General features: G+C 36.3%; 1 protein-coding gene and 1 long non-coding RNA gene across 15 annotated transcripts in view; one reads left to right on the top strand and one right to left on the bottom strand.

The window, feature by feature from the left end:
- The window catches only part of LOC101722547 (uncharacterized), a 39015-nt gene extending 35085 nt beyond the window's left edge, over positions 1 to 3930 (bottom strand). For 2 of the 8 annotated variants that reach the window (XR_015452540.1, XR_015452539.1), the window contains exon 1: positions 3753 to 3898. This is a non-coding gene — a long non-coding RNA (uncharacterized LOC101722547). Of the gene's footprint in view, positions 1 to 3752 lie in introns of all 8 variants that reach the window. The other 6 variants (XR_001182636.3, XR_002390894.2, XR_002390893.2 and 3 more) reach the window with 6 other exon arrangements.
- A 6-nt stretch (positions 3931 to 3936) lies between these two features.
- Mysm1 (Myb like, SWIRM and MPN domains 1) overlaps positions 3937 to 21939 on the top strand; it is a 40037-nt gene continuing 22034 nt past the window's right edge. For 2 of the 7 annotated variants that reach the window (XM_013067406.3, XM_021248229.2), the window contains exons 1-8: positions 3943 to 4077; positions 8000 to 8078; positions 9673 to 9743; positions 12865 to 12942; positions 14411 to 14489; positions 16683 to 16781; positions 18681 to 19420; positions 21296 to 21426. In XM_013067406.3, the coding sequence (XP_012922860.3) occupies positions 3983 to 4077; positions 8000 to 8078; positions 9673 to 9743; positions 12865 to 12942; positions 14411 to 14489; positions 16683 to 16781; positions 18681 to 19420; positions 21296 to 21426 (1372 nt within the window). In that variant the 5' untranslated portion in view covers positions 3943 to 3982. Of the gene's footprint in view, positions 4078 to 4785; positions 4872 to 7999; positions 8079 to 9099; positions 9345 to 9672; positions 9744 to 12864; positions 12943 to 14410; positions 14490 to 16682; positions 16782 to 18680; positions 19421 to 21295; positions 21427 to 21939 lie in introns of all 7 variants that reach the window. The other 5 variants (XM_087214663.1, XM_087214662.1, XM_087214664.1 and 2 more) reach the window with 5 other exon arrangements.

Here is a 21939-nt window from a genome sequence, read left to right on the forward strand (position 1 = left end):
AGACCAGAAAAGCCTCCAGTGTTGTGTTTCAAGAAACACTATTCACACAGAATCTGTGCTGTGATCTAAAAGGTGTCATTCGCATTTACGATGACTTATATGCAGAGAGTCTTGCCAGGGTCCCATCCCTTCCTGCTGTGTAAAGCTCAGGGAAAGACATATCCTTTAAATTCAACAGGCATCTTAAAATGCTATTCTCAGGGACTTCCAGTGGAAGGGTAGGCAGCAGTAAATCAGCCTCTTCAAGACTTAGAAACTAGACACTGGGGAAGGAAAGAAGTAGGGAGGCGATCCCTGGGACCCAGGAAGTGTCTTAAGGGAAAATTCATTTTCTCTACAGAAAAATTGAAGAGTCAGGCCAAATGCAGGAGAAAGAAGAGCAATCTGCACTTTCTCCCCAGCTCGTGACTGGTGGTGAGAGAAAGGAAGATTGAATCTACAAAGCCACAGTGAAAGCAGGTGATTTCAGAGGCTTTCAGAGAGAAGCCCACCAGTGGAACAGAGCAGTGGATGCCATGCACTACAAGAGCTGGTGAGTGACTCCAGTCCAAGTGTTTGGCATATGTCCTGGAGAAGGTGCTTGGTTGGACACCATTTTAGGGAGGGGCCAACTGAACCTGGGACTCAGAGCAGCCACAGGTTGGCTTCATCTCAGGGCTCCCAGTATTAAACTCCTACACTCACTGGGTGAGGGACATACATGGGAGATGTCCACAGTCAGGGGGCCATGATTAGGCTGGCAAGAGACACTCAGAGTGTTGTAAGCAAAATGATTCAGCCCCCACGACCATGACCAGAGCCCAGGGCCAGCCTGAACTCCTGTGGATTTGAAAGTCCCAGAACAGCACACCATCCCAATCTTACTGCTGCCTTACTGGGACTATCCACCACAGATCTGGGATTTGACTGCCTTCCTTGTATGAGTGAGAGCACAGTCACACCTTGAATTATACACTGCCACAAAACTGTAGTCCTCAGAAGAGAACCACAGTCTTGAAATTACAGGGAAATTTTTTTTTCTTTGCTGTTGGTCTTTTGTTGTTGTTGTTCATTTGGATATTTTTGTTGGTTTGTTTCTGATTGCTTGTTTTTAGTTTTTTGTGAGTGTATTGTTGTTTCCTTCTTGCTTTTGTTTTCTCCTTCTTTCCTGCCCTCCTGTCTTCTTCACCAGTTTCCTGAGAGTTGAGTAATCTTCGTCTTCAGCCTTACTTCTAATCTCTTTCTTTTCTATTATTTCTCTATTTTTTCCTCTTTTCCCTTTTAAATTTTCTCCCCTTGGGGTAAAATTGCTCTATTGAGTGAATATTTACTGTACATAATTTTCTGTTTTGTCTTAGATTTTGTTATATAACTACAAATTTTGTACCTAGGGTTAAAGGTGGCATATTATTAGTTATCATAGTTTGTCATTTTCCAGGCTGTGATGCTATTGTTACCACTGAGTGTACTACTTTTGCCAAGGTGACAAGGTGAAGATCAACTGATCTTCCTTGTACATGAATACCTAGATTGTCTGGGGGTCATACACAATGCTACAATAAGAAACAAATCATAGGATAAAGATTGAGAAGAGGGAAGTACATTTGCAAATGGAAAGAGGAACAAGGAGGGGAAGTAGAAGAGAAGGAAGTGCAAAAACATTTTTAAAAAGAGAATAGAAGGGAGAAAATAGAAACAAAGCTTTTGTAAATGGAGAAGGGCAGAAGGGTTGAAGGGAGGGGAAAGAGATGGGATAAAAGGAAGAATTAAGACATATTATGTACAGTACAAATTCCCTGTGAGAATGTAATCATTATGTACGGCAAATAGGTACTAATAAAAATTTGAACAAATAACATAAAATGCTACTCTGTGTCAGGTATTGTGCTACCACTCCAACTGGTCACTGGATATACCTTTGGACAACAGAAGTGCACCAGTCTGGTGGCCTGAGCCCTGGGTCTCCCTCTTTACAAATTTTTGTCTCCATCCTCTATCATCACATTCAAATGCCCTCAGAACAAAGGTGAGATGGGACAAATTGAGAATAGTGTGGGAAATGAACTCATGTTGCTAACTGATTGACTTATTTATTCACCTGTTCAATATTTATTGCGCATCTAGTATGTATGAGACACCATACTGAATGGTGAGTCTTTGTTCTTAAAGAATTCACAGTCCAGTGGGGGAGGCAGACAAGTGAACTATCAATTACAACAATGTCCGAGATTGTTATTGCTTGCATCTAGATGCTCTCCCAAAGGCTTATGTGCTCATGGGTGGGGAGTTTCAAAGATGGCTAGATTGGGTATGTGAATGTGGATTAAGAATGTGATACTGGGATGAAGGGTGTGGATAATGGAAGCCCCATCCTGGGTATGGGTGGCACCAATCAATAGGCCTGTAGCCTAGAAGAAATAGAAAGGGACAGAAACAAGGCAGTTTTGCTGTTGCTGCTTACTGCTTCACTGCCTTCTGCCTGCCTTGCCATGAATTGTTTTTCCTCTGTGAAGCCCATCTGCCATGCTCCTCTGCCTTGAAGCCAGCTGACTATGGACTGAAACCTCTACAAATTCTAAGCTGAAATAAACCTTTCTTCCTTTAACTTGTGGGTGTCAGGTATTTTGTCTCAGCAATAGGAAAAATAACTAAGAGAGATGCAGATGAATGTAGAGCTAATGTAGAGGAATGCATAAGGGTAATGTATAATACTATATCTTCAAAAGCCTTAAATTACTTGGCAGAAATAATGTTTATTCCTCACAGCTCCTAACAACAGTGTGTGTATGTGGTGAGCACTTAGTAAAGAGTCCGAAAGACCTGTGTATTGGTTAGAGTAGTATAGAGAACTATATTTTTTTTTCATATATTTGCAAGGGGATTTATTATAGACTTATAGGATCAGAGGGAGGAAAGCGCACAATCACTGTCTGCACCCTCTCCAGGAAAGTGGATCTACTAAGTGTTCAGACCATGGAGCTAGAAGCCTCAGAACAAGAGGGTTTAAGGATGTAGCAACAGGCCAAGACTGAAGGCCCGGAAGCTCCCTGGAGTTGCAGGTGAGTCCCAGTTGAAATACTGAAGAAGCTGGAGTCTGATGTCCACAGACGATGGCAGTACCAAGAGAGGTACTTGCTCAAGCAGAATGGAGCTTTTGAAATGTATGTGGCATCCTCCTTCTTCTCTTTTCTTTCCATCCTGGCTATAGCCTACCGGATGGCGCCACCCACAGTCATGGCAGGTCTTTGCTCTCACTCTACTGACCTGCATGCCCATCATTTCTGGAAACACCCCAAAGACACACCCAGAAATGTGCTTTAGTAATCTGCTAGGCATCTCTTAATCCTGTCAAATTGAGCATCACCTTTAATGGTCACAGCCTGGTTTTCTAGCTCTGACGCTAGACAAGCATGTCAATTTTCTGAGCCTCAGTATCCCCATATGTGCTGATATCAGCCCTGTCTACCTCAGGAGGTCAGTGTAAGGATGAACGATCACGAGTGATTTTTAAATCATAAAAACATTTGTAAAAAATCACACAATCATAAATTATGTTTTTGTTTGTTGACTGTTGAAACATAAGTTGTTCCGTACTTCACATAAGCGGTAAACGACTCTTTCTGGTTTTTTGTTTTTTGGCACCGGGGATCGAACTCGGGTCCTTGCGCTTTCCCAGCAGGCAGCGAAACCATTGAGCTAAATCCCCGGCCCCGAAACGACCCTTTCTTTAGAGAAAGACTAAACAGATAAAGAGCCCTCCAGGTTTTACTTACACGGTTCACACAATAGGTTTGGCGTTTTTCATCAGTCTAGAAAGATATTTGCTGCTATCCCCATTCCACACATCAGCGAAATGAGGCGCCGGAAACAGCCCTGAAAAGGCCGACCCTCCTCTTTTGGCTCTCTGCACACCTTCCTCTGGAAGCCTCGCCCCATGACGCAAGGCCCCGCCCCATGACGCACAGTCCCCGCCCCCCCGGGCCGCAACCTCTCGCGATATCTTATGGGAGGTCGGACAGGGCCAGGTGCTGTCATGGCGGCCGAAGAGACGGATGTGGATGTTGAAGGGGATGTGGTGGCGTCGGGCGCACAGCCAGGGTGAGGCGTAGAGACTGGGTGTCGCTAGGCGGGGAGCGTCGCGGATGCCAGGAGAGGGCCTGGGAAAGGCGGAGGGCCCGTGGAGGGAGCGGGTAGCAGAAGGCGGTCCGCGGGGCCGGTTCTCCGCCGTCCCGGAAGTGGCCGCGCTGTCTGCTCGCGCTTTCCGGAGCCGGCCGACTTTGGCGCAGATGGTCCCTCGCCTCTCACAGCGCGCTGTGGCGCTCCCCTTTTCCGTGCACCTTGGCCTTGCTCTTTCCTCCATTCCCTTCAGAATCCCCAGCACTGGCCTGAACTAACTGGAGCAAGGGTGGCTCCTGGAGTGTACCTTAGAGACGCTCCCTCGTCTCAGGCAAGCCGCGCGACCTCAGACGGGTCACGTCACCTTTTCTTCCCCACAGCGATAGTTGTGAAAATCTTCCGGGAGAGGTAGCTTGACTTAAAGGAAAGTGGCTAGGTTTCAGAGCTGGACCGTTCTGAGGTTTTTTTCTGCAATTGCTGGCCCTACCGTTACTAGCTGTGCAACCTTACGCCAGACAATTTGTTAGATACTGAGAATTATGTACTCATAGGTTTGATGTGAACATCAAATAAAAGAATGATAGAATGCGCTGTAACATTTCGTAGATGCTTTATAGGTGTGTGCTTCATTCATCCTTAAGGTTGGTATGAGAGATCAGAATGTATTTAATCCTTATTCCCACAAAACAGGCCAGTGTGGTTGGAATCAGAATCTTCTTTGATTCCTTGCTTTCCAAGTGAGAAATGTGACTACTAATGGAAGAGGCTTAAACTGGGTAAGAATCAGAAGGTCTAAATGCAGCCAGCTTTGTTATTTATAACTATCAGCAACTTTTTTAAAACTCTTACTAGGCTGAACCATATGAAGTTACCAATAGTAGACATTTTTTTACCTATAAAGTGACAGTTTGATGTAGTCCAACCTGTTATCAGGGCCTCTGAATTGAGAAGAGCCTCAACCCTGCCTGTGAGGCACTAAGTAACAGGGAATTGAAAAGTGGTGAACCCTAAATACAACACTATAAAAAATGTGAAGGATAAACTTGTCGTTTCCCTTCAGATTTTTAGGCAAAGCATTCCAAAGCTGTGCAGATTAAATGTGAGAGCCTTTAATATAATTGTTCATGTTGTGTAATGTTTCAGTCTTGGTCAAGTGATTTTTGCATATTTGATTTAAGTGGGTAGGGAATTTACCCACATTCCAGAAAGAAATGAATTAGCCTTGGAAACACCATTACCTGAGGACCTTGGCTGTATGCCTCTCACATAGGTTTATTTTAATTTTTCTGATTGAATTTAATTTTTCTCCTTTTCTCTTCCTGTTTTCTTGAGCTTTAGTGATAGTACGTATACTCTGTCTTACACAAGCAAGATTAAAGGTTATTGGTTTCAAGGAGTACCTTGTTTTAGTGAATGGTGCCCTAAGGTATTGGAACTCAAGTCTCGTGACATACCCCCTGAAGTACTGTATGTACTGAACAGCTGATGGTAGTATATTAGGAACCCTTGGCTATTAATTTAAAACACACTGCTAGTGACACCATCTCTCAAGACTTAATTTCTGTTAGGTTGATCCATATGACGTTTTGTCAGTGTTCTAACATATTTGACCTACAAAAATGGCAGTTTCCTAAGTTCATCCTAACACATGCTGCTATTTCCAAATCTGTCACTAACTCAAATCTTTATCCGGAGCTTCTAATTCATTCCCCCAACTCTGAATCTATCAGCATTCGGATGTCCCACAAACACCTCAGTCTCATAAATATTTCCTCATGAAACCTGATTCTCCACTGTTTCCAGTCAAACAAGTACCATGAACCCCATGAGTCTGTGAGCCAAATTAAATCCGTTCCTTAAAAAAACAATGAACCATCAATCACCAAAGGTATAGAGTTAAACTTCATTCTTTTCCTTTACCTCCTTCTGCTCCCCCATCATATCATTTATTAGAGACTTCATTCTGTATAAATATCCTTTCAAATGTATTCACTCTTCCTGGTCACAGTGATTATTCTTTACAGATAAATTACTGCCACCTTGCTGAAGTATTTTTATACTTACTTTCTCTTTATTGCTCATTGTCTCCTTGGGCCCCTTTATTCTTTCCCAAAGTTAAAGTGGCCTTTCTTATATCCAAACTGATCATGTTACTCTCTTCAATTCCCAGTTGGTATTGTATTAAAATCTTTATTTCCTAACTACTAGAGACTTGTGTGACCCATGTCTCAACTACATCATTCACTTATTCAACAAATACTGAAGTAACAGGTATAAAAATCAAGTTTCTGGTCTCACAGAGCTAATATTCTTGTTGGATGAGACATATAATAAACCTTACATACCTGTCAGATGGAGGTAAGTCAAGATAAACAAAGCAAAGAGGATGAATGGCTTGTCAGCTTTATCTCTGATAGTCAGCCAGGAAAACTATAAGGTCTGAAACTGGTACTTCAGAGAAGTCCTGAAGGGCTGCCATTGAGGTACAGAACAATGGGAGATTAGCACATTTGGGAGGAAAGGTGATTTAAGGCTTAAACATGTTAATTTGTGACACCTGTGGAAATTCAGACAGCTATCCATATGCATACAGCAGGGTATGGATGTTGCTAATCCTTATTAAGGAATGCTATGTAAAAAGGTTTCTACAGAAAACATGGTAATAGTCTCACCTCCTGCCCTCATGGCAAACCAAGTTATTTGAGTAAACATTTCCTTCTGCTGATAAGTCTCAGAATCCTTTACCCTCTTCCAGATCAGTGTTGACTCTTGAGTTTAAACTTGTTTACTATCAACAGTTAATAGAAACTACTGCTTTTAATTTATTGTAGAGAAAAATGATAGTTCCTGTCTTGGTTACTTTTCTGATTGCTGAGACAAAATACCAGACACCCAAAGTCAAAGGAAGAAAGGTTTATTTTGGTTCACAATGTGAAGAGGTTTCACTCCATAGTTGGCTGTCTCTAAAGCAGGGTGGCATGGCAGAGCAGCATCTTAGAGGATAATCAGTTCGTGGCAGGGAGAAGGCAGCAAAATGAAGAAGCAGTAGAAGCAGTAGCACCCCTTCCTTTCCCTTTTATCTCTTCCAGGTTACCTGCCTTTTGGGTTGTGCCACCCACACCCAGGGTGGGCCTTCCTATTATCCACACCCAGAACTATGCTAAACCAATCAGTGGACTAATTTAGTATTCACACATCCTTAATCCCAGCATCACACCCTAGATCCAGCCTCCGAAAAGATCCACCTTGATTGTGTGAGACTGTGGAGGGATATCTAGATACAAGCTGTAACAGTCCCATAATCTGTAACTACTATAAGATTAATTAAAGATTCAATCTGTTGATATTAAATTTAATTGTATCATATTTGGATCCCAGAATATATAAGGTACACATTGTGGCTTACTGGTTCAATGAAAGAAATGATAGGATTAACAAAAGTTTGATCTTCTGTGTACATAGGAATCCTCCAAATAACCTGAGTTATTTTTTTCAAGTTATATGAATTGTTAATAAAATTTCTGATATTTTCTAGTTTTGTTCTTCATCTGAGTTTTGTTCTTTGTTTTAAGGGTGGTGCTGCAGATAGTGGTTTTTTATAGTTTAGATATAGCTGAAAGATGTAATTGCCGAGTTGAGTTTTTACATTCATATGGATACTTATCAGCCAAAAGTAAAGTGTTGGTTCATGGCTCCAGAACATATTGTAGTTGCTGTGTATGAGAATTTTTTTCTCACAGGTCAAAAGTAGAGGAGGCATTGCTGCAGTGTTAAATCTGTTTGTTAAGGAAAGAAGGGGACTATTTACTTAGGACCCCTCAACCTGCCAGCCACTGTCGTATATGAGTTAGAGCGACAGACTCATATAATGTCACTTTTATACACATTTCCTTAATTATTACAGAAGTGATGAAAGTACAGCATCAGTTTTACAACAAGAACACTATCTTGATTCATCGTGGAAAAATGCGAATGGCCTTATTGTAAGTATTTTATGAAATGTCCATTGACCTAAACTGTTACTCATTGCCCATTGTGCCTCTTTCTTTAACTGAGTGCTAGTTCTCAAAAGTCAAAGGTAATAGGTAAGAATATTTTTCATAGTTTAAAGTTAGAAGTAACTTTTTTCTTTTGACTTTGAAAAATGGCTTGTTGAAAAGCAGTTTTGGAGCCAGCTAAATTTAAGTATAAATTCTTGCTCTGTCATTTTTGTGAAACTTGGTTTCTTCAAGTAAAAAATGGGGATTATCACAGGATTCATTTGTTCATTTGGCAGTTATTTATTGACTACTGTGTGTCAGACCCTAGGCCAGGTTAGTTAATCATGACAGATGTGTCCTTGCTCTCAAGGAGCTTATATTCCAAAGGGGACTTGGCTGATAAACAAGTAGATAAACAGTTGTAGATTATGAAGGAAATAAACAAATCAGTGCTCACTGGGAGTACCAGGTAGGGGTACTTGAGATCAAATTGTTAGTGAAGGAAGCTCTGAGGTGACATTTAAATTGAAAAGTAATGAGAATATGTAGATGGATAAAGATTGGAGGAAAGAATTCCAGCTAATGCAAAATGTGTAGTTGAAAGAGATCTATTCCATACCTAGGCCATATTAACAACAGGAGTGACAGTATGTGACAAGGCTAGAAAGGCAGGAGAGAGCTCTATCATTCAGGATTTGTGGGGTTGGATTATGCTAAAGAATTTAATTGTATTATGAATGAACTGAAACATCAAAACATTTCATACAGATTTTATGCAGATAAGTCAATTTTTTATAACATTTGTTTTGAGTGCTGTGGTGAAGATTAGAAGGAAACAAGAGGGGTCCCAAAGGAACTAGTTAGGAAACATTTGCATTCATCTAAGATTTGATGATGGTGATTTGGCCCTGCGTAGTCACAGAAGAATTAGAAGTGCTTAGATGTGATTATATTTTGGAGGTAGAAATGGATGGTGGATTGGGTGTGGAGATTGAGGGAAAACGAATCTGCAGTGATTCCTTAGTTTTTAGATGGAGAAACTTAGTGTCTGGACTGCCTTTTACGTGACTGGAAAAGTGGAGGAGAAGCAGGTGGATATATGTGATGGATTAAGTCTGAGAAGCCAGTTAGATATCCAGGTGGAAATCTTGAGTGAGCAGTTGGATATAACAATCTGAAGCCTGGAGAAGACATGAGCCAAAAATTTTTCACTTTGAGAGTTGAAAATGACGTATGATCCACAGGAGATTGTGGCTAAGAGAAAAACCAGTTGAGTTTTGGAAATAGTTTTTCTAGCAAATGCATGATGTCTAATAATTCCTCATACATAATAGCTATCATTACCTGCCTAAGTGGGAGCATGAACCTTGGACTCTAATAGAATTGGATGTAAAGTCTCTTGTCTTCCACTGGAAATGCAAGTAGTGCTGTGGATGTGTTTGTGAAGTACTACCACCTATCTCATGGTGTTAGCATGAGAATCAAAGATATGTCTGTGTGCTCAGTAAACAGTAGCTGTGCTTGTTTGTAATCATAGTATCATATATTTTTTATTTAACAAAAAGTAATTATATATGTATTCTTTTTTTAAAAATAGCCTTGGACTCTAGATAGCACCATCAGTGAAGAGAACAGAGCTGTCATTGAGAAAATGTTATTGGAAGAACAGTATCCTTTAATGTTTGTGAGGAACTAAAGATTTCAGGGTTAATAGTTTTAAGTGAAATTAACAAGACACACAGGTCTAAATATCACGTTATTGCTCTCATGTGAAAAATCCTAAGGGTAAATAAGGAGCAAATGGAGGACAGATACTGGGAAGTAGGAAGAAAATGTTCAAATGGGAAGGGAAACAAGGGAGGGGGGAGGGAAGGAAGGGAAAGGAAATGTAAAAAAACGAATGGAAGGAAAAAAATGGAAACAAAGCTTCTATAAATAGGAAAAGAAAGGTTGAAGGGGAGGGGAAGGGAATTGGAAAAAATGAAAATTAATGATATACTATGTACAGGTACAGATTCCCTATGATAAATATGATCATTATGTATGGAAAATATGTACCAATAAGAAAAAAAGATTTCAGGGTTAAAAATCTGCCCATGCAAAAATTACAGAAGAGGCTAATGTAATCATTAAATGGGTATTATTTGGCTACAGCTGGCTGCAATGTAATATGTTGCTTATCTATGCAAAAAGCAGCATTTTATTCCTTAGGTTCTGTTTTACTGCTGAGTCTAGACCTGACACAAGTTTCTGAGTTTCTGTCATCAACCAACTCTTTATAATATGTGACTATGAGTGGAAATTATAGAATACTTGAATCATTTGGAAGCTTAAATCCAAGCTTGCATTTTCAAAGTTATATAAACTGAAACTCAGAAGTTTATTTGTCCAAGGACGCAGAATTAGAATATGTGAAAGTTCTTCTGACTTTTTACCCTGTAATTTATGGGTACATTATGTAAAAGGAACCTTAAGTTTAAAGCACAAAGCAAATTCTGTAGGACTATTTTTTTTCCCCACAAGTTTTGGGTCCTTATTAACATGGACCATCCTCTGTCTTCTTCCTCATTTCTTTTGTCTGTTTTCTTATATGTAATAATGAGAGGATTGGGCCAGGGATTTAGCTCAGTGGTTTTGCCACCTGCTGAACAAGCACAAGGACCCAAGTTCGATCCCTGGCACCAAAAACAAAACAAAATAAACAAAAAAAAAAATGAGAGGATTGAACAAAACAGTTTCTGATTTTATAAATTATACAGGTTAAATAGTAATCTAATACCGATTTATTTTTAACTCCTATCTGCATTTCTTGGATTTTTACCCAGTATTTATTTAATAGAAGGAATTTCTTTTTCTCCTATTTCTATTTATTGCTATGTTGATTTTAGTGTTCCTCTACCTTTAGTTATCATAGGCTAGCCCCTTTTAGGCTTTCCTATTCTCTAACTCCCCTAAACATTGGAGTTATAACCTAGATTACTACTTTTCAGTGAGAGGTACATGTAATTGAAAATTTCCTAGTGACCTCATTTAAAAGCAGAACAGCTGGAATTCATTTTATTAATATATCTTATTTATATGTATTTAATTTTAATATAAAGTACTTTACCCAGGCATGGTGGTGCACACCTGTAATCCCAGCCCTTGGGAGCCTGAGATAGGAGAATCACCATGAGTTTGATGGCAGCCTGAATTACGGAACGAGACCCTATCTCAAAAAAAAAAAAAAAAAAAAAAAGACCCCAAAATATACTTTGAATTTATATGGAAATATTATTAATGGTATCTTAATTTTCATTATTTGTCTGTTATCTTGTGTTTGTTTGTATTTGTTTGTATTAAGTCTTTGAAATCCAGTGTATATTTTATTTTTATATTATACCTCAGTTCATTCTGTGTTTTCAAGTGCTCCAAAGTCACAGTGTGATTTGTGGTTACTGTATGGACAGTGCAGTTTTAAATTAGATAAATGAACACTTAAAATGGTCACTTGTTTCTTTCCAGATATGGAAACAACTAATGAAAGTTTCAGGTTATTACTTAGAAGACAGGCATGATGCATATAAAATGTATTTATATTTTTGTCCTCACATAGTACCTAGCATAAAAGCTGATGTACACACACACACGTACACACACAGTGTAAGTAAATGCTTGTTAAATGAAGACTTTTCAGTATTGCAGTAGCCTAGTTTCAACGACCTTGAGAGGGAGCTCTTTGGTAGATTTTATCTAAATGTTTTTTATTTTTAATGGGGTAGAGAATTTTAAAGAACTCTTCTGTTACCTTTAGAAATACGGAAACAGATGTGCCAAATAAGCTTAGACAATCGATCAAGTTCATCTTTTATATTCCTTGTATATTTTAAGAAAAGGCAGATTTCACACATTCCTTCCGGCTTGAACCATCAGTGATATGTGCATGACTGTCTCATTGGTGATACAAATGGATCTAATCACTTTTATCGGTCTTTTTACTAATAAAATTAATAAAAAGCCTATAAATGGACCAAATCTAGTTAGTTGCTTGAATTTAAATAATTACTGCCCAAATATAAATATTAATACTATTCATACCAATTAATTATTACAGTAATTGACAAATTTATTTCATTAAAAGAAATTTATTTACATTCATGGTTTATCAGTCATCTAAATTTTAACATAGAAATTTTATAAACACCCAATTGCTGATTAATGTAATACATGTTTACAACTGCTGTACCACACATTACCTGTATTATAATTTTTTTATACCATTTTAATGTTTTCCTTGAGGAACTGAAATACAGTGACATATGGTCTGCTAAAATCAACACTCTCTTTTACATTATTGTAATTGGAAACTCCTTGAGAAGTGGTACAAGATGCCAGATGGGAGAGTCATGCATGTATCATTGGTGGTTCAAGCTAGCAGGAACAATTGAATTCACATGATAGCCACCCAGTATTCAGATAAGAATTCCTACCCCATTGTCAACATGTTAAACATTGAGGATACTTTTTCTCTTAGTCACTTCTAATAGGAAGATAAGAGAAGCTACTATTTATGTAGCACACATTTTTTGCAGGTATTATGTTGTATGGCTTTACTTGTACTAATCCATATAACAATCCTGTAAGGCATAAACATTTTTATCGTAATTTTTGCAAACCTGAAAAAGTCTTCGAAAGGAATTGGTTTCATTTGAATTCACAAGTCTGACTTTCATGAGTCTTTAATGCTTATTTTTGGTCACAAAAGAATTATGACTTAAATATTATTTTTAAAGTTTCCTTAATTACACAGGTATTACTTATCTAAAAAATCTCTTCCGGGAAAATTCTGGCTTGATCGAAAAGAAGATAATAAAAAACACATGAACAGGTAATATCAGTTTACACTTTTAAAGTCTGAATTGCACTTTTGTAACTTCTTTATAAGCTTCCTTACTTTTTCATCTGGTGCACTGTGCAGAATATTAAATCGTGTTTGTATTTATGTTTTATGTTTTTAAAACCTTTTTGATTGGTTAAGAATTATCTGAGAATTTTTTAACATAGTTGGCCTAAAGAAAAAAGCCCTTTTGATTAAAAAATAAAATATAAAAATAAAGGTTTTTGAATAGATGTTGAAATGTGATAAATATAATTTTACACTGTCAGTTTTTTTCATATGGCCCTGTTGAAGCAATTCACAACATTATGGAAAAGATGGTTTCCTATAGATTTGGGGGAAATTTATCTAATGTAGTATGAGTTGACTTGATTTTTATTGCTCTGTCAACTAATTTTAAATCATTTTGAACAAAATTGTAATTTGAATTTGGCTTTCAAGAATTATCTAGACAAATTAACTAGAGATAGTCCTCATTTAATGACCTACCTGTTTAACAACTGTTTGGACTTATGACTGAGGCATGCTGTTTGGACTTAAAACCTGCCCATCAGGCTTACAACCAGTCTTCTTTTTGTACGGTTCTGTACATCTTGTTTAGGGAGCCTCAATATCTTCTTTTTGTACAGTGCACCTTGTTTATATAGTACTATTATTTTTGCTGATTGTATTCTACAGTATAGTACTGTAGTTTTATGTTCTGTTATACATTACAGTACTGCATGTAAGAATTATACAAATAAAAGCCAAGTCATCTAGTTGGAGTTTCCTTGACTATTTCTTTTTTTGATTATTGCAATGTACATATACTATATACAATTCTTCATTTACTGACCAATTTATTTAACGACCTAGTTCTATGTACGGAACTTGATCATTAAATGAGGAGTGTCTGCCTTTCCCGGTGATTGGAAAAACATTGCCATTATTTAGTGTTTTCAAACTTGTACACTGAAGGGTGGACTTACGTATTTGCAGTTGCCCATGAGCTTGAGTAGTGAACAGCCTTTGGTTTTGTATTTAAACAGTCATAAAGTGAAGTAATAGAAAGATTAATGGCTTAATTAAATTAGTGAGCTTCATCAGTATGGTATATATTTGGAATTATTTGAAACTCTTACATGCCTTTGAGGATTTGGGAATGTGTTAACAACTGCTGCTTTGTCTTCAGTTGAAATGAGGTTACATATTTGTTTATCACACTGGTTTCCTTTGCTGTCTTTTAGTGTTATTCTCACTGAGACCCAAAGATTGTGTGTTTTGGGGTTCTGTCATCCTGAGTAGGGATACCTAACGGTAAATTTTCCCCCTGAGATAGAGGCTGCAGCCTTTTTTTTTTTTAATTCTTAGACTCAAAAGTATTGAATTTAGCTCATGGCTATCTATAACCTTTAGCTGCATAAATGTAGAATGTTCCGTTTCAGAAAATTTTTTTTCAATTCCTCTTTTTCCCCCTCAGGGTACAATCTCCTACAAAACCAGCCAGTTACTCAGTAAAGTGGACGATAGAAGAAAAAGAGCTGTTTGAACAAGGGCTGGTAAATAGAACAATTTTTAATTTATAGTAAAATGATTCTAGAAGCAAATACTGATAAAGTTATAAGGTTAACTTATAGCAACCAAAATTTTAAATTAGTTATAAATAACTTTAGTATTTTGTAGAGTAATTATAATGTAATACAAAACAATTCCTTTTAATTTAGATCAAAGGTACTAAAATAGATTTGGATCAATATTTTGCTGTTTCGGTATTGATTAAATCCAAGAAATCAAGCTATATCTGTATATGTGACACTAACTGCCTAGATGAAAAGGCAAAGTATTTGTCTGATGTTTTCTCAAAACAAAGCCAAAAAAAAAAACCTTGTGTGTTGAAACTGGGTGATCAGCTGAGTTGCTGTTGTTTTAACTATTCAGCGTTGTGTACACAGCCCAGACATTTTAGTGCACATATTTGAAGACCAGAAGCAATTCAGTTGTATGAATATTCCACTGAGATCTCTTTAAATGGGCACAAGTTATGTAGTGGAAAACTATGTACACTGGTTCTAATTCTGAAAATGCTCAATATGAAGAAATCTTCTAACACACTTTTCAGGAATTTTTTTAAGCTTTCAAGGGTTCATTGTACGTTTTCTTTTAAAGTACTTGTTATTCAGTATTGTAGTAATTAACTTGGAAATCAGCTATATTTGTAATATTTGTATAATACTTAAGCTGTGTAAATGCAAATCAAAATATCTTTTAACATTCCTATAGATGATAAAAAATAAAAATACATTTACATCATGTTAACTGCATACCCTGATGTTTTTATGTAAATATATAAACTTGAGGTTTTTGTCTTTAAGGCTTTTTTTCTGTACTGGTGATTTTTTTTTTCTTTATATTGGTATTTCCATCTATTGCATGATAACCTAATTTTAATTAACTAGTCATTTATTTAATACTGCTGACAACTTTTGATAGGTGTTTTACCCTTGTCAGAGACCAGATATGTATATAAAAACATGCAGGTAAGGTTCATGTTTTGGTTATTATTGTTGACACTGAAGATAGTTTATGCGTCCTGCATTTGCATGTTAAAAATTTAAAAGCTATCTAAAGTTACAAGGTGGTGTTACGATTCTTACTTCTGAGGTAATCTGTGTCATACATCCTTTTAGAGTTACTTTGTATCTTCATAAGCAAATGTGTACTTGCTAGAGATTTATAGAAATCTACTTTAAGAAATTTTTAAAATTAGAATTTTTTTAATGCAAAAAACGTGGAATTACTGGTTGTTTCCCCACCTTTTCAATCCATTGATGCAATTTGCTTGCAGACTGAATTCTTGGGGGCTTGGGAGAAAGGAATTAATGGGATTCTGAATGGTGAAGAAAGATTTTTCTTTCTTTTTCTCTCACATAGCTCTGTCCTTTTTCATTTTGAAATTGGCGAATGTTTTCTTTGCCCCGCTTTTAGTGTCTCTTCCCCAGTTTTCTTAGTATACAAGCCCCTAGTCTCCCAAATAATTACAGTTTATCCAGTACTCCCTTATGTCCAAAAGTGTTCTACACTACCATTATTATAAGTAGAACTGATTCTTCACTAAGTTAATCTCAGCTACTTGTTAGTCTTAAATAATTTATACTATTAATTTCCCCAGAAATACTTTTGAGTTTTAAGAAATTGCCTATATGAGCATGATGGTGCCTGTAATCCTAACACTCTGAGAGTCTGAGGTAGGAAGATCGAAAGTACAAGCCGAGACTGGACAACCTAGTGACTTAGACCTTGTTTCAAAAACTGAAAAAAGGCTGGGGATGTAGCTCAGTGTATGAAAGACACCCCCCCCCAAAAAAAAAGGAGGAAAAGAAAGGGGGTAGTCATTTGACTAATATCTATATAGAATAAAAGTATCTGATAGGGAACACTTGCTGGATATTGTGAAATATAGAATCTGGGCACAAAAAAATTTTGTAATTTAGAGTCACTTGGTCCTATAAATGGAAAATGAAACCTGTCTCCCTTTTGGGCACATATTTCTTTAAAAAGATATATTTTAGATGTGGAACAGAGTAATGTGCAGTAGGAATTCATATAATTAGGTAACAGAAGTGATGGATCTTAGTTATAAAAATAATTTTTAAATGAGTTTTTCTTTTAGTGTGTTTTTAATATGGCATTTGTTTTTAAAACATTAATTAAAGTAAGCTAATCAAAAGTTATTTTTTTCACTTTAATGACAGACTAAATTTGGTCGAAGATGGACCAAAATTGCAAAGCTCATTGGAAGTCGCACTGTTTTACAAGTGAGGAGTTATGCCAGGCAATACTTTAAAAATAAGGTAAACAGGATACAAATACCTAGTAAATAATGATATTGTTTAGAATTTTTTAAACAAGAAAGCAGAAGTACTTATTTAATGTAGGCATTAAATAAAATCTAAGTTTTTATAGTGAGAAAATATTTTATATTGTGAAACACTATATAGATGTATATTTTAAATATCTTACAGCATATCTTCTGTTTTGAGTATTGCTATTAAATAGATTCCATATTATCCTATTTAATTTCTTATAATTAAATAGAAGGAAAGATACTATTCAGAAATATGCTATGAAAAAAATAGTATCCCTAAGAGAAAATTTTAGAGGTCTTACTGTTTTCCTCTGGAAAATATCTTTTCTTTTTTAAATATTCACATTCATTGGTCCTTAAAGGACATAAATGGTAATGTGATTCTGAAATTATTTAATAGCAGTTGAGGTTTTACAATTGTTATGAATTGTCTGAAAAGTTTACTAAACTATAGTATACAGAAAACGTAGTTATGGTCTCATTCCTTAGTCTTTCAAGTAATTTGTGCTGTATTTAGTTGTAAAGTTTTGTTATTTAGAGTTTTTAAACCTGTCTACTTGAGCTCTAGGAACATAATTATATAAAAATTGGAAATGTTCTAACTGAAATTTGGTGTTTTGTTTTCATGTAAATAATGTGCTGTACCTTATATTCAAGATATATTTTAGTGTTAGCTTGGAATAAGTGGTATGTAGTGGAATGGATTCATGTTACATCAGTCATCTGCTCCCTCACCATCAAGCTGACAAAAGCAATTTCAGAGTAGCTTACTAAGGTTGAGGTATTAAGAAACTTGGTTATTCTTACCACCATGCCTCTCAAACTGGAATATGGAGTTTATGTGGGAGTGTCAGTTGTACTCAAAAGACTTGTGAAAGGATACATTTTAGTATTATTACAGACATTAGTGTTTTATGAAATCTCATACAAAAATCTGATCTGAATTTTTAAGATTAAAAACAGGAAACTAGGGGACTGGGCATGTAGCTCAGTGGTGGAGTGCTTGCTTATAATATGTGTGCCTCCGAGTTTGACCCCCTTCCACCAAAAACAAAACAACAAAAACCAAGAGACTGCAGATATATAGGAAGGTTGTTAAAGGCTATTTTGAGCTATATACCCAAACTTCCTTTTTCTTCCTACTACCCATTCTCTACATTGTGAGCTAGTTAACTTGAGATACATGATCCTGGGATTTTGTTGTGGTAAAGGATCTGTGATTCCTTACTGAGAGCGATCTTGGAATATCAGTCATGTAGAAGATCTTTCAAAAATGTTTATAAAGATTTTTATTTCATGTCATATTTACTCATTGACTCACATTGTCTTCTTATTACATTACCATGTATTTATGGGATAGCAGATATGGAAGACAGTTTCATGGCTTCAAATATAAAGTGTACAATATTGAAGCTGTATTAAGTGAACCTGCCAAAAACATGTTGTTTTTAAATAAAAGATGGTTTTGGTTTACTGAGTGAATATGTGAGGTAGATTCATTCAAATAAGAATTATTTTACCATTGTAAGAAATGAAGTTATCAGATGTGAAAAATAAGCCTCTGTAAATACGTTAGTATCTTATAGAACACCTTAGTATAAAAGTTGTTGGTTCATTGAACTCTATAATTATCTGAGCCAGGCGCCTATTTTAAACATAATATTTTTTAAAAGTGGTAGCTCTCTATAGATCATTATTATTTGATTAGTAAGAGTCATCTGAGCATGAATGAGTCACATGTGGAAATTTAAAATGATGCTCTTTTACATTTCAAAGCATTTCTAAATCCATTTCTAAAAAGCACAATGCAGGTTTAATGTACTATTAACATGAACTCAGCTTAATTTATCTAATGTCATGGAGTTTTGTTCTAACTTTTAATAAGGTAAAATGGGGTCCTGAGAAAGAAACACGAAATGAGAAGAGCAGCAGTGATCTTCAGGTTGAAAATGATGATAAAGGGACAGCAGCCCAGACGCCATCATGTTTAAGGGCACGTATTGATCCTAACTTGAATGCTGTAAGGATTGAAAAGTTATCTGATGATGAAGAAGTAGACATCACAGATGAGGTAGATGAGTTGATTTCTCAAACACCACAAAAGAATCCTAACAGTAGTCTCTCATCTGACAGTCCTAATAGTAAAATATGTGAAACCAGTCGCAGAGCATGCATACCCGAGGAAAGTCCCTTTTCCGAATCTTCCAGGGAGCATCTTTACAATATAAAGCAAGACGAAATGGAAACACATTCAAGCTCAGAAAATACAGTGTGGACTGAAAAACAAGGCAACGGTGGCAAAAACCCAGTTGAGTTAAATGATCAGAAACATAATAAACTGCATGCTGGAAACATAATAATAGATGACGCTGGACGGTGGCCTTCTTCAGAGCCTTGTGAAATTCAGAAAGGTGCAAGTGATAGTGAAGTGCTTTTTCATTCTTGCCAAGTGGTGGAGGAGAGCCATGAGGAAGAAGAGCTTAAGCCACCAGAACAAGAAGTAGAAATAGATAGAAATGTTGTTCAAGAAGAAGAAAAACAAGCAATTCCTGAGTTTTTTGAGGGGCGCCAAACTAAGACACCAGAGCGCTATTTGAAAATTAGAAATTACATTTTGGATCAATGGTAAGAATAACATTTTAGATGCTGCTTTAAAAACCTGATGCCCTAAAGTATCTTAATTAGGCCTGTTCAGGCTTTAGGATTTTGCTGTAGTGACCCCCAGGAACTTTGACGTATCACCAAGACAGGCGTTTGTATAGGTACTGTAGATGGCAGTGGTCTTCTAAGTCACTTACCATAGTTCACAAAATTAGTGGGTGCTGCTTTCTTTCTTCATTTATGCAGTTTGTTTTCCTTTTCTTCCAAGACACACTGAAATAGGAACTTTTCCCTGGAAATTAGGATCTCTCCCACACCACAAATTTTCCCTTCCCTGAACTTCAGAGGACTTATGTTTTAAATTTGGTCTCTGTTTAGGGAGGCATTCCCTGAACACCCTATCTAATATAGTCTGTGCCTGTTTGTCACATTCTATCCCTTTATCCTTTTTACTTTTTAGCACTATTGCTATCTGACAGAGTGGTACATATTATTCACAGGTTTGTTAATGGTCTCCCCCATTGGAACATAAAGTCTCTGAGATCAGAAACTTTAAATTGTTCATCTCTATGTCCCCAAAACCTAGAACAATTCCTGTTGTGTAGAACACAAAAAAAGTCATAGAATAAAATAGCAGTTGAGTAAAAAATATCTGTGAGATAGCTGAATACCTAGTTTATAGTATCTGTATTTGAATCCTGTTTCTGTCACTTACTTTTTTTTTTTTAATTAATTTTATTGGTACATTTTAGGTATACAGTATAATGACATTCATCATTGGAAATTTGCACCTTTATGTAATCTCTCTTGGTTCTTTTTTCCCCATTCCCCTGCCCTCCCTTTAACCCCTCCATCCCTCCCTATTTACAAAGACTTTGTTTCCATTTTTTCATTTTCTCATATTAATTCCATTCCCTTGTAAATAAGTGCTGTAATCACACTGCATTCTTGTTTCCTCATTTCTAAAATGGGATTATTAAGTTCTCTGTTACTATTATATTGTGCTGTCTAGCATGGTGCATTAAACATATTCAGTAAATAAATGTTTTATGAATTTATTTCTTCCACAGTTTGGGGGAGTTTCTTGATCCCTTTGGAATCCCCTATAGTTAGTATCTATTTCTGTTTTCCACTAAGAGTAAGCATTTAATATTTATTGGCATCATGATTAAAAATAAATACAAAGCTTTTAAACATTTATAAAATAGGTAATAATTAAGACATTGCCTGGCAAAGCTAGAGTAAGTAAACCTAAGAAATATATTAGAAATTGAAAGATCTAGTAGCTCAAGTTATAGCTTAGTTGTAGAGTACTTGCCTAGCATACATGAAGACTTGAGTTTTGATCTCCAGAACTTGGGAGGTTCTACTTGTAAATCTGTCCCTTCTGTTATCAAAAGTTCCCTTTTCAGTCAAAGATGTGGATTTCTGGACTTGAATTTGAATCTGTACATAGATAAGCCTTTTTTTTTTTTTGGTCTGTACTGGGAGTTGAACCTCAGGGCCTCTGCACTGAGCTACATCCCCGTCCCTTTTTTTAATTTTGTATTTTGAGGCAGGGTCTTGTGAAGTCATTAAGTTGCCTATACTCAGTTGGAATTTGATGCTGGGACTAATTTCAAGGTCCTGGGAACACTGGAATCTAATGAGTTTAATATTGGGAAAAGAGTAATTCTGGTAAAAATTTCGCTGTGCAGGTACTTGTAAGTTAACTGCGTATTTTAAAGCATTTTACTTCTGAAAAAAAAATGCTTGAATATCATCCATTATATTTACCACACATTTACACATTACAAGTGCATAAAATGTTAAGATATTTCAGATATTATTTTTCCCAGAAATCTTTTTTTTTCATGCTTTTATTCATCCAAAATAATTGTACTTCTGTCTCTTAATTAGGAAGATATGCAAACCAAAATACTTAAATAAGACCTCAGTACGCCCTGGCCTGAAGAACTGTGGGGATGTTAATTGCATTGGACGGATTCATACATACCTGGAGTTGATAGGAGCAATCAACTTTGGATGTGGTAAAAACAGAAGCTTAACATATTTTACTCAACATTTTTTATTCTTCACTGTCCTTGACTTCTGTGACATAGAATCCAAGTAGATTTAAGAGAGATACTGTAATAATACAGAATAAATACGTTAAGATTTTACTGTAAAACAGATTTCTGCTAATGAAATGGTTTCCCTTTGACCTGCAATGAAAATTGAAGTATATACTTTCAATGGAAAAATATTTGATTAAAGCAATAGAAATAATTTAAACATATATTTCTTTCTGTGATAAAAGTAAAATAATTTTGAAAGTCCAGTAGTATCCCACTCAATTTACAAACACATGTTGAGTTCAAGCAAGGCCATCCCAAACTGCATCGTGAGACCTTGTCTCAAAAAAATAAAGATGAGGCCAACACGGCACTTAAAAAAGTTTCAGATATTGGGTATGTTTCTACACAGGTATTTCAAAATCCAAGTAAATCCTAAATCTGAAATACTTCTGGTCCCAAGAATTTCAGAAAAGGATTATTCAACCT

This window comes from Heterocephalus glaber, unplaced genomic scaffold (assembly GCF_053883595.1).
Source record: "Heterocephalus glaber isolate CG9 unplaced genomic scaffold, H.glaber_assembly_v1.0 deba00001447, whole genome shotgun sequence".
NCBI classification, from domain to species: domain Eukaryota; kingdom Metazoa; phylum Chordata; class Mammalia; order Rodentia; family Bathyergidae; genus Heterocephalus; species Heterocephalus glaber.